The 12,687-nt window shown below is 39.8% G+C and overlaps 1 protein-coding gene across 1 annotated transcript in view; it reads right to left on the bottom strand.

Moving 5' to 3' along the window:
• The window catches only part of CYP46A1 (cytochrome P450 family 46 subfamily A member 1), a 50,285-nt gene that overhangs the window by 31,504 nt on the left and 6,094 nt on the right, over positions 1–12,687 (bottom strand). Inside the window, exons 2-3 of the mRNA XM_077123511.1 lie at positions 12,288–12,368; positions 11,661–11,742 (exon numbers count right to left, since the gene is read on the bottom strand). Of these exons, the coding sequence (XP_076979626.1) occupies positions 11,661–11,742; positions 12,288–12,368 (163 nt within the window). The remainder of the gene's footprint in view (positions 1–11,660; positions 11,743–12,287; positions 12,369–12,687) is intronic.

The raw sequence follows: 12,687 nt of genomic DNA, 5'->3' as shown, positions 1-12,687 counted from the left end.
ATCAAACTTATGGAATGTGGCAAAGACAGTTTAGAGGAGGAAATTTATTGCCCTAAATGCCTATATTAAAAACCAAGAATGAGCAAAACTTGAGGACTTAACTGTTCACCTGGAGAATTTAGAGAAAGAGCAGCAAACTAACCCAAAGAAAATAAAAGAAGAGAAATAAGAAAGACTAAATAGAAATAAGCAAACTGGAGAACAATAAGACAATTGAAAGAATCAAAAAAACTAAAAGTTGATTCTTTGAGAAAATTAATAAAATTTATGGACCCCCTAGCTAGACTAACAAAGAAGAAAGGAGAGAAGACACAAAAAAGTAAAATCATAAGTTGGGGGGGGGGGGTTGTTACCACATGTTCTAGTTTGCTAGCTGCTGGAATGCAACACACCAGAGAAGGATTGGCTTTTAATAAAAGGAGATTTATTTCGTCAGTTCTTCAGAGGAAAGGCAGCTAACTTTCAACTGAGGTTCTTTCTTACACGAGAAGGCACAGGGTGATCTCTGCTGGCCTTCTCTCCAGGCCTCTGGGTTCCAACAACTTTCTCCAGGGTGATTTCTTTCTGCATGTCCAAAGGCCTGGCCTGAGCCATGAGTGCTGAGATGAGGTATGCTGAGCTCTCTCATTTAAGCACCAGCCAATTAAATTAAACATCATTCATTGCAGCAGGCACGCCTTCTAGCTGACTGCAGATGTAATCAACAACAGATGAGGTTCACATACCATTGGCTCATGTCCACAGCAATAGAACTAAGCACCTTCACCTAGCCAAGTTGACACCTGAATCTAACTACCACACCACAGATCATGAAGAAACTTTTTAAAATCATAAGAGAATATTATGAACAACTATATGCAAACAAACTAGATAACTTAGATGAAATGGACAAATTTCATCATGCCTAGAAAGACACGAATTACCTAAACTGACTCAAGAAGAAATAGAAGATCTCAACAAACTGATTACAAATAAAGAGATCCAATCAGTCATCAAAAATCTTCCCACACACACACAAAAAAACCCAGGACCTGATGGCTTCACAGGAGAATTTTATCAAGCTTTTCAAAAAGAACTGACATAAATCCTGCTCAAACTCTTCCCAAAAATTGAAGAAAAAAAGAATACCACCTAACATTTTATGAAGCTAACATCACTCTAATACCAAAATCAGATGAAGATGATACAAGAAAAGACAGACCAATCTCCCTAATGAACATAGATGTGAAAATTCTTAACAAAAAACTACCAAATCATATTCAACACCACATTAAAAGAATTATATACATCATAATCAAGTGGGATTCATAACAGGAGTGCAAGGGTGGTTCAGCATAAGAAAATCAATCAACATAATACAGCACATTAACAAATCGAAAGACAAAAATCACATGATCATATTGATTGATGCAGAAAAGGCATTTGACAAAATCCAGCTTCCTTTCCTGATAAAAACACTTCAAAAGTTATGCATCGAAGGAAACTTTCTCAATATCATAAAGGGAATATATGAAAAACCCATAACCAGCATCATACATAATGGTGAGAAATTGACAGCATTCCCCTTGAGATCAGGGACAACACAAGGATGCCCATTGTTACCACTATTATTCAACATTATATTAGAAATACTAGCTGGAGCAATTAGACAGGAGAAAGAAATAAAAAGCATCCAAATACGAAGGGAAGAAGTAAAACTTTCATTATTTGCAGATGACATGATCCTACACTTAGAAAATCCTGAGAAATCTACAGTAAAACTACTTGAGCTGATAAACAAATTCAGCAAAGTGGCAGGATACAAAATTAATGTAAAAAAATCAGTAATTATTCTATACACAAGCAATGACTATCTGAGGTGACAACTAAGGGAAAAAATTCCATTCAAAATATCAACCAGAAGAATTAGGTATCTAGGAATAAGCCTAACCAGGGATGTCAAGGACTTATACACAGAAAATTACAAAAAACATTGCTAAAAGAAATTAAAAAATGACCTAAATAGATGGAAAGATATTCCATGTTTATGGATAGGAAGGTTATCATCAAATATCAATTCTACTCAAACTGATCTACAAATTCAATGTAATACCAATAAAAATCCCCACAACCTACTTTGAAGATCTGCAAAAACTGGTTATCCAATTTATATGGAAAGAAAGAGACCTCGAACAGCTAAAGATACCCTAAAAAGAAAAGCAAACTGGGAGATCTATCACTTCTTGACTTTTAAGCTTACTATAAAGCCACAGTGGTCAAAACAGCATGGCACTGGCACAAAGACTGAAGGACTGACCAGTGGAACAAAATGGAGAGTACAGAAATTGACCACCAAATTTATGGACATTTGATCTTGGATAAGGCCCCCAAATCCACTGAACTGAGACAGAATAGTCTTTTCAATAAATGGGCAGGGGAGAACTGGGTTTCAATAGCCAAAAGAATGAAAGAGGACCCCTACCTTATGCCCTATACAAAAATTAATTCAAAATGGATCAAAGATCTAAATGTAAGAGCCAGTATCATAAAACTTCTTGAAAAAAATGTAGGGAAACATCTTCCAGATCTAGTAATAGGAGGTAGCTTCTTAAACTTTACACCTAAAGCACAAGATGTGAAAGGAAAAATAGACAAATGGAAATGCCTTAAGATCAAGAGCTTCTGTGTCTCAAAGGACTTTGTTAAAAAGCTGAAGGGGCAGCCAACTCAGTGGGAGAAAATATTTGGAAACCACATATTGGATAAAGGCTTGATATCCTGTGTATAGAAAGAAATTATACAGTTCACAATAAAAGAACAAAAAACCCAGTTATAAAATGGGCAGAGGAAATGAGTAGGCACTTTTCCGAAGAGCAAATACAGATAGATAAAAAGCATTTGAAGAGTTGCTCCTCTCCACTGGCTATAAGGGAAATGCAAATTAAGACAACAATGAGATATCACCTTACACCTATAAGAATGGCTACTATTAAACAAACAGAAAACTATAAATGTTGGAGAGGAAGTGGAGAAATTGGAACACTTTCACTGTTGGTGGGAATGTAAAATGGTTCAGCCGCTGTGGAGATCAGGTTGGCAATTCCTTAGAAAACTGAATAACGAGTTGCTCTATGACCTGGTGTTCTAGTTTGCTAGCTGCCAGAATGCAATATACCAGAACTGGAACAGCATTTTAAAAGGGTTTTAAAAGCTTTTAAAGGCTTTTTAATAAGTTGCTAGTTTACAGTTCTAAGACCATGGAAATGTCCAAAAGCAAGTGTATAGAAATGCCTGATCTAAGGCATCCAGGAAAAGACACCTTGGTTCAAGAAGGCCGATGAAGTTCAGGGTTTCTCTCTCACTGGAAAGGCACATGGCGAACAGGGTGACGTCTATTAGGGCTCTTGCTTCATGGAGCTCCCTGGTGGCCTTCCCTTTCTTCACCTCCAAAGGTCGCTGGCCGGTGGACTCTGCGGTTCTCTCGTCCTTCTGTCGTGGCTCTGCAGCTCTCTTCTCGCTCTCAAAAAAAGCCTCTCCAAAATGCTTCCTTTATAGGATTCCAGCAAACCCATCAAGATCCACATAGAATGGGTGGAGACACACCTTCAAGTTTAATGCCCACAACTGATTGAGTCACATCTCCGTGGAGATAACCTAACCAAGTTTCCAAGCTAAAGTACTAAATAGGGATTAGAAGAAACGGTTGCTCCCACAAGATTGATCAGGACCCAAACATGGCTTTTCTAGGGTACATAAATCCTTTCAAACCTGCACACCCGGCAAATACCAATACTCAGTATATACCTAGAAGAGCTGAGGGCAGTGATGTTTGCACACCGATGTTCATAGCAGCACTATTCACAATTGCCAAGAGACAGAAACAGTTCAAGTGCCCATCAACAGATGAGTGGAGAAACAAAATGTGGTATATACAGATGATGGAATATTATTCAGCATTTAGACAAAATGATGTCTCAAAACACATGACAACATGGATGAACCTTGAGGACATAATGCTGAATGAAATAAGTCAGACACAAAAAGACAGATACCGTATGATTCCATTATTATGGCTCCGATAAAGCCGCCAGTGTTTTGGAGTGGCTGGAAGGAAATACCTGAGTTGAGGGCCTGGTAGTCCTCGACAAACTCTGGGAAATGTTCTACAGCTGCTTGTTGAAGTGTGCTTTGAAAATTATTGCTTTATTTCTTTCTTTTCTTTGTATGTATATATATATATATGTTATATTTTACAACTAAAAAACTATAGGCAGTTATCGGGGGGGCCACGGTGGCTCAGCAGGTAGAGTTCTCGCCTGCCATGCTGGAGACCCGGGTTTGCTTCCCAGTACCTGCCCATGCGAAAAAAAAAAACAAAAGCAAACAAACAAAAAAATACTATAGGCAGTTGTAGTAATAGTAGATAAAATTAATTCCTGGAATAAAAAAATTGAAAATATTTAGTAACATAGCTCACTACCATAGCAAAGTTGAAATCTGTAATTTTTTTTTTTTTTTTTTTTTTGCATGGGCAGGCTCTGGGAATCGAACCCGGGTCTCTGAGATGGCAAGCGAGAATTCTGCCACTGAGTCACCACTGCATCACCTGAAATTTGTCTTAACTTTTACTTGATATTTTGAGAATGCTCGGAGTTTTGATAATCAAATGGTATCTAAGGTACTGTTTAATATTTAGAATTCAAGTAACTCTGATATATGTATTTATAGATCTTTTTCCTTCTTTGCTTTAATTTTAAATTGGCTTATGAAACATATAGTACAAACAGGCTTTATGATGATTGCGTAGATTTTTTTAATAGGCCTATGGATAAGCTAACTAAGATATCCATTTTAGGTGGTTAAGATTTCCATATGTTAATTGTAAAAATATTTGTGTCTTCATATTTTCCTGAAATCAGGAAAATATTTAGTAACATAGGTCATTACTATAGCAATGAAGATATTTGTAAGAACTTTCTACTTGATATTTTGAGAACATTCGCAGTTTGACAGTTGATCAAATGGTATATGTTAGTTTTTATTGTTGTTGTTGTTTTTTGCATGGGCAGGCACCAGGAATCGAACCTGGGTCTCCAGCATGGCAGTTGAGAATTCTGCCACTGAGTCACCGTTGCACCATCCTATAAATTAGTTTTTAATATTTAGAATTTAAGAACTTCATTATCCAAATATGTAGATTTTTTTCCTTGTTGTCTTAATTTTAAAATTGGCTTATGAAACGTAATGTGCAAACACAGGCTTTACAATGATTATATGGATACTTTCTTTAAATATGCCTATGGTTAAGCTAACTAAGATGCCCATTGTTGGTGGTTCTAAGTATATTATTTGCTTTCTTAAATGAAAAATATGTAAAAAATTTAAAAATTAAAAAAAATGATCATGGTGATAAATATAGAACTATGCGATAATATTGTGAGCCATTGATTCCACCCCAAGTATAGAATGTTTGTATGTTAAGAATGTTCGTGTTTGTATATTGTTTTGTCAATAAACATATTTTTAAAAAATCGGTAACGTTTCTATATACAGGTAATTACCTAATGGAGGAGAAAATTAAGGGGAAAAATTCCATTTGAAATAGCAACCAAAGGAATCCTTTGATACTTTGATACCAAGTATCAAGGAATAAGCTTAATGAGGAATGTCAAGGACTTGTACACAGAAAATTAAAAGACATTGCTAAAAGCAATCAAAGAAGACCTAAAAGGATGGAAAGACATTCTGTGTTCAAGAATAGGAAGGTTGAATGTGGTTAAAATGTCAATTCTACCCAAATTGATCTATAAATTCACTGCAATACCAATCAAAATTCCAACAACCTACTTTGAAGACTTGGAAAAGCTAGATATCAAATTTACTTTGAAGGAAAAGAGACCTCGAATAGCTAAAGATATCCTAAAAAAGAAGAAAGAAGTAGGAGGACTAACACTTCCTGACTTTAAAGCTTGCTATAAAGCCAGTGTTCAAACAGCACAGCACTGGCACAAAGACAGAAGTACTGACCATTGGAGTTGAATCAAGAGTATGGAAATAGACCACCAAATCTATGGTCAACTGGTCTTCAATAAGGCTCCCAAATTCACGTAAATGGGGCAGTACAGTTTTTTCAATAAATGGGCATGGGAGAACTGGAAATCAATACCCAAGAGAATAAAAGAGGATGCCTGCCTTACACCCAATACAAAAATTAATTCAAAATGGATTAAAACGTAAATATAAGAGCCAGTAATATAAAAGTTCTAAAAGAAAATTAGGGAAACATCTTTAAGACCTAGTAATAGAAGATAGCTTCTTAAACTTTTCACCCAAAGCACAAGTAATGAAAGAAAAAAATTGATAAATGGGGACTCCTCAAAATCAAAAGCTTTTGTTCTTCAAAGGGTTTTGTCAAAAAGGCAAAGAGGCAGCCAATTCAATGGGAGAAAATATTTGGAAACCCCATATCGGATAAAGGTTTGATATCCTGTGTACATAAAGAAATGACACAACTCAACGACAAAAGAACAGACAACCCAATTATAAAATGAGCAAAGGTTATAAACAGACATTTTCCTGGAGAGCAAATACAAATGGCTAAAAAGTGCATGAAGAGACGTTCATCTTCATTAGCTATAAGGGAAATGCAAATTAAGATGGCAATAAGATATCATCTCACACCTATAAGAATGGTGGCTATTAACAAACTGAAAACTACTATTGTTGGAGAGGATGCGAAGAAATTGGAACTCTTATTCACTGCTGGTGGGAATGTATAATGGTACAGCCATTGTGGAAGACACTTCTTAGTAGCTCCTCAGAAAACTAAATATTGAGCTGCCCTATGACCTGGCAATACCAATACTCACTATATACCCAGAAAAGCTGAAAGTAGTGACATGAACAGACATTTGCTCACCGGTGTTCATAGCGGCACTTTTCACAATTGCCAAGAGATGGAAACAATCCAAGTGCTCATCAACAGACGAGTGGATAAACATGTGATATATACATACGATGGAATATTATGTAGTAGTAAGACGAAATGAGGTCTCTAAGCATATGACAACATGAATGAACCCTGAGGACAATATTGAGTGAAATAAGTCAGACACAAAAGGATAGATGCTGTTATGATTTTGCTATTATGACTCTGGTAAAAGTAATCTCAGAGGCTTACACTGAAGAGAAAAAGGGACCTAGAGGTATACAGAAGCTAGAGATGGGGAAAAGGCTACCCAATGAGATTGAACTTAAATGTAAAGGGAAGGATAGAAGTGGTGGTAGCTAATTAGTGGGGTTATAAGTAACTTGGCCATATTGAACATAAACATGATTGAAAGGGAATGAATAGTGCCATGTACCCCACCAACTAACTCAACAATTACAAATAACTTCTTGCATGAACTCCTTCAAAGGTTTGATCTTGTACAAAGAGTCAATAATAGCAGGGTATAAGGGGAGAAATAATATTGCATGCTATGGTCTATAGTTAACAGAAAGACAGCCACAGCACCCCAGCAATACCAGGGATATACAATGGAGGGGGTAGAGACAAGAGACTAGGGGAGGTTTTGATTTGATGTTTGGTGAGGCTGTGATCGTTGGTTCTTTGTCTCTCTGGACCAATGAAAACTGTCTAAAATTGAGAGTGCTCTTGATTGTACAACCAAGTGAGGATACTGTAAGACATGGTTGTTTATTTTGCACATTATCCATGATGTCAAATGGATGGAGGGGGCCAAAGGGTACAACGATTGAGAAGCCAAAAGTCAAACTGATATATAGATACACATATATAATGGAATACTGTGCAGCTACAAAAAGGAATGACATTGTGAGGCATGCAAAGAACTGAATGAGCTTTGGGGATAATGTGTTGTGCAAAATAAGCCAGAAACAAAAGAACAAATATGCTATAGTCTCTTTCAGAAAATACTTATAATAAAATTGGAGCCTAAACTGTAAACGCTTATGGCAATCACATTTAGTCTGGTATTATAAGTATAATTCTAGATTCTGAGACTCTGAGCTATGTGTATATATGCAGGTATTTCCTCGGAACTTTGAGTACGTCTGTGACACCTAAGATTTAGAGCTCGAGTTCTGTAGCTCTGAAAGTCAGCATTGCTATATATATATAATAACAGTTAAGTAACCAAAAAAGAGATTAAGTTTCAATTAGAGATAAAAACAAAGCTGATATGGTTGGGACTAAGGTAAATCAGAATACAGGGCAAAAGGTGACAGCATATCCACTCTAGAGCTGTACCTACTATATGAGACCAAAGGCAGAGAGGTTCATTGTGTCTAGAACCTAAACCTTCTGTAGCACACACTCTAAACCAACCTGTCTGGATGGCTCATTTAAACAACCCAAACACAGGGAGCCTAGAATGGGAATGAGGCCTTGTACTTCTGTATCGCTTAATATAATGCCCAGAGACATCCTATGGGGGGCTGATAATTAAGTCATTGGTATTGTTCCTTGAAGGGCTGTAAAAAAACTATTGAACTATTAAACTTTCCCATCTGGCAAACCCCTGGTGCTCTCTCAAACATTACAGACACTGAAAAAAAAAAGGCCAAGCCCTAGATTTTGAAGCTTGTCCTTATGGAACTTATTTCTGTAATGGAGAAGCTAAGACTACCTATAATTATGCCTGGGAGTTGCGTCCAGGAAATCTCTTTTCTTACTCAGATGGGGCCTCTCTCTCTCTCTAAATTCAATTTGGTAAGGGAACTTATTGCCCTCCCGTGAGGGACACGACATTTAGGGTGAAAGTCTCCCTGACAACGTAGAGCAGGGTTCCCAGGGATGAGCCTGGCCCTGGAACTGTGGGATCGATATTGCATTTCAGACTAAAAGGGGGAAAAGAATGGTAACAAGATAAGGTATCAGTGGCTAAAAGAGTACAAATAGAGTCAAGAGGCTACTATTCTGCAGGTTACTCTTGGACAAGCTTCATAGACAGTTCTAATTGCCATGGTTTGCCAACCCCCTACCAACACCATGCTTATTAACCCTAAGGAATGCCTAGGGCTCTAACTGAGACTCTATAAAAGTTTCATGCACTAAGTTTACTTTCCTGAAACCCATTACCTCCAGAGGGTTCCTAGGCTAGATGAGTCTTGAAACCCAGGGGAGGCAGCCTCTCCAAGAATATCAAGTAATTCCATCCCCCCCCCAGCCTATATTATCAACACCCCCTTTGCAACATGAAAAAATTAGAAAGGGCATAGCCCAAATATCATTATAGAGTGGGAGACGGATCAAAGGAGAAGGAGAAGTTATAACAGAGAGGACAGGATTTAACAAATGAGTATGAGGCTGAATTACTATACTGATATTTCGATGGCTGAATTACTATACTGATATTTCTTTTGGCCTCCAGTGTTTTGGAGCAGCTGGAGGGAAAAACCTGAAGCTGTGGAGTGGTACTCATATCAAACTATGGAATCTGCTCTGTATCTGCTTGTTGCAGTGTCCTTTCAAAATTATTGCTGTATCTTTATATATATTTCACAATAAAAAAACTTTTAAAAGAAACTGCCTTCAAAGAAAATTTTAAGCCCAGATAGCTTCACTGGAGACTTCTATCAAACATTAAAGGAAGAAATAACACAACTCCAAAACAAACTCTTTAAAAAACAGAGGAGGGGGGAACACTTCCCAACTCATCTCATGAAGCCAATATTAACCTGATGCCCAAACCGGACAAAGGCATGGGGGTGGGGAGGTGGGGGGTGGGGAGGGATGGAGGGAGGGGGAGAGAGTGGGGAGGGAGTGGAAGAGGGAGAGAGAAGGAAGAGAGGAGGAGGAGGAGAAGGGAAGGAAGAGTAGGAGAAGAAGGAGAAGAAAGAGAGTGATGGGCTGAGGCGTCCACACAGCCACGTGAGGGTGCACACTGGTCCTTTTGCTGCCGGCTTCGATGATCAGCATGTGAATTCCATCTAAGGCTGATTACAGCATCTGTAGTTGGCTAAGGAGGGGCCGGCACCTTCCTCAATGAGATATTTACTTTCATTAGTTGGAGGCTTAAAAGAGAGAGGTCAGTAGAGAGAGAAGCAACTCAGAACTAGGCGTTTGGAGATGCAGAAAGGATTCACCCCCGGGGAAAGCCGTTTGAACACAGAAGCCGGGGGGAAGGCGAGCAGACGTCACTGTGTGCTTTCCTTCCTGTGTGATGGAGGAACCCAAATGAAAGCTAGCTTCCCTTCCTCCAAAGATCTGTAAATTTGTAACTAAATAAATCCCCTTCATAAGAGCCAATCTATCTTCTGTATTGCATTCCAGCAGCTTCAGCAAACTAAAACAGAGCAGGAGGAGGAGGAGGGAGGAAGGAAGAGAGAAAGAAAGAAAGAAGGAAAGAGAAAGACCCTTAACAAAATATTAGCGATTGAATCCAGTAATATGTAAAAAGGATAATACATCATGATCAGGAAGGCAAGATTGGTTTACTATTTGAATATCAATGTAATTTACCATATTAACGTATCTATCTAAATTTCCTTTTTCATGAAGCATGAAAGTCCTTTTGTATGTTTTTTTTTTGGGGGGGGGGGGCGGGAGGAGAGCCGTGTATGGTCCAGGAATTGAACCTAGTCTCCCACCTGGATTTTGCATGGTTTTTGGTAGCATACTTTAAAAAATCTTAAAGTGTCTCTGTTTGAAATTGATTTTTTTTTAATTATTTAAAAAATATTGTTAGATACCATAGTTGTTCAACTTGTCACTCCACCTGGACCCTGAAAGGTATTTTGTCCTTCTCAGGGTCATCACGGTCACCTGCCCCCCATGCAGAGAATCACCCCAACATGTGCTGAGTACCCACTGTGGAAATAACAGCTCCATCATAGATTGAGCACCTACTGTGTGCCAGAAACCAGGGTAGATGGCCCATGTACATTATTCCAGTTCCATTATTAAGATCTCCCAGTAAGAGGGGCATCATCCCTATTTTAAGATGAGGAAACTGAGGCTCAGAATGAGTAGGTTGTCTGAGGTCTCACAGTCAGTTGGTGGCAGAGCCCAGATTTGAGTCAACTCCAAAGTAGAAGATCTGACACCCATGTTAGCACCTACACAGAAGACCCTGTCCTGCACATGTCACCCCAGAGGCAGTGTAGCATACAGGGTGAGAATACAACCTTTGGAACCAAATTGCTTGAGTTCAATTCCCACTTTGCCTTTCTGTGCCCCAGTTTCCTCATTTCTAAAATAGGTACTAGTAACGATGAGGATTAAATAGGTACATAATTGAACATGGAACAGTACGTGATGCATAGCAGGCACTGTTTACATCTCTCTTGACACTTCATTTGCTAAATTAATCAGTGATTAACTCTCATTGTCGCCCTGGGAGGTGGGCATTACAATTTCCTTCTCACACAAGAGGGAATTAAGGCTGAGAGAGAGAAATTAAAGCAAGAGTCCCCACCCAGATGGACTCCAAACCGTTCCCACTTGCTCTCCACGTCAAACAGCTCTACTTTTAGATGCACTCCAAACGGTGGTGGGTCAGAGTGAAAGATGCCTCTTCCTTTTGGATCCTTAGAAAGCCTGACCAAATGAATTTGGCTCTGGAACATTCCTCCACACGCCCCTGGGGCTGGGCTTCACTTTCCTACCCAGGGAAGGTGAGGGACCTTCCAGTGGAAACCGCTCTTTTTCCTCCTACCTTCACCGACTCAGGGCTTGTGACGATGACCGAAGTTTTGTGGAAGACGTTGACCCGCACGACGGGTCCATACTTCTTAGCCCTAGAAACAGGGAACACCATCACCTGGGCCCAGCTAGAGAAAAGGAAGTGTCCCAACCCAAGAGGGGACTCAGGCCACAAGAGAGCTCCATGCTGGGCCCAGGGGCTGCTGCTGACTCACTACTAAGATGTGGCCCCCACCAGGCCTCACTTTCTACATCCATAAATTAGATTTCTGCCTCCCTCCTCTGACTGCCCAAAAGACTGTCCTGGGAATCAAACAATATCATGTCCATAAAAATGTTCTGAAAAGAGTAAAGCACCACCCCTAAGCGTGACCGTTATCTAGTCACACTGTTATCTAGTCTACTGGGTTCCCCTACAGGTGGAAACTGATGTCCAGGGAGCTTCTGGTGGTTGGTCTAAGACCGCACAGCTGGTGAAAGGCAGATCCTGGCTTTGGGACCAGCCTCACCTGCCTCTCCCTCCACTCAGGGGGTAACTGGAGCCCAGGGTGCAGAGGTCAGGGCGGGGGGTGCTGGATGGAGGGGAACTTCCCCATGAGGGCCCTGGGGAAAGCACAATGAAAGACAAGTCAGAACCCACCAATCCAAAAACACATCTTGCAGTGTGCGGCCACAAACCTCATCCTTTTTCCAAAAGTAGGGCAGGTGTCCTAGAAGGAAACTGGAAGAAACGGGAAACGTTAGGATCACCAGACACCAGCATTACAGAATTCTCCCTTTCCCACGGAAGCCCAGAAGGTTAGCGTTATTAGGCCCACTTCACAGATGGGAGAACTGAGGCACGAGCATGGCTCAGGGTCATCAGCCAGTAAGAAAATGAGTCAGGATCAAACCCAGGTCTGACCCGCTCCAGAGGTCTCCTTTCATTCCGCGCCATCTCCCCGGGGCACAGGTCCGGAGCCGGCACATGGAAAGTGCTCGGTATATACAAAGTGGCAATTACTTCTCGGTATTCATTACCACCTGCTACGCGCCAGGTC

The sequence above is a fragment of the Tamandua tetradactyla genome, chromosome 12 (genome assembly GCF_023851605.1).
Source record: "Tamandua tetradactyla isolate mTamTet1 chromosome 12, mTamTet1.pri, whole genome shotgun sequence".
Classification (NCBI taxonomy): Eukaryota; Metazoa; Chordata; class Mammalia; order Pilosa; family Myrmecophagidae; genus Tamandua; species Tamandua tetradactyla.
The sequence above is the reverse complement of the archived record's forward strand: the minus strand, read 5'-3'. Positions and strand labels throughout refer to the sequence as shown.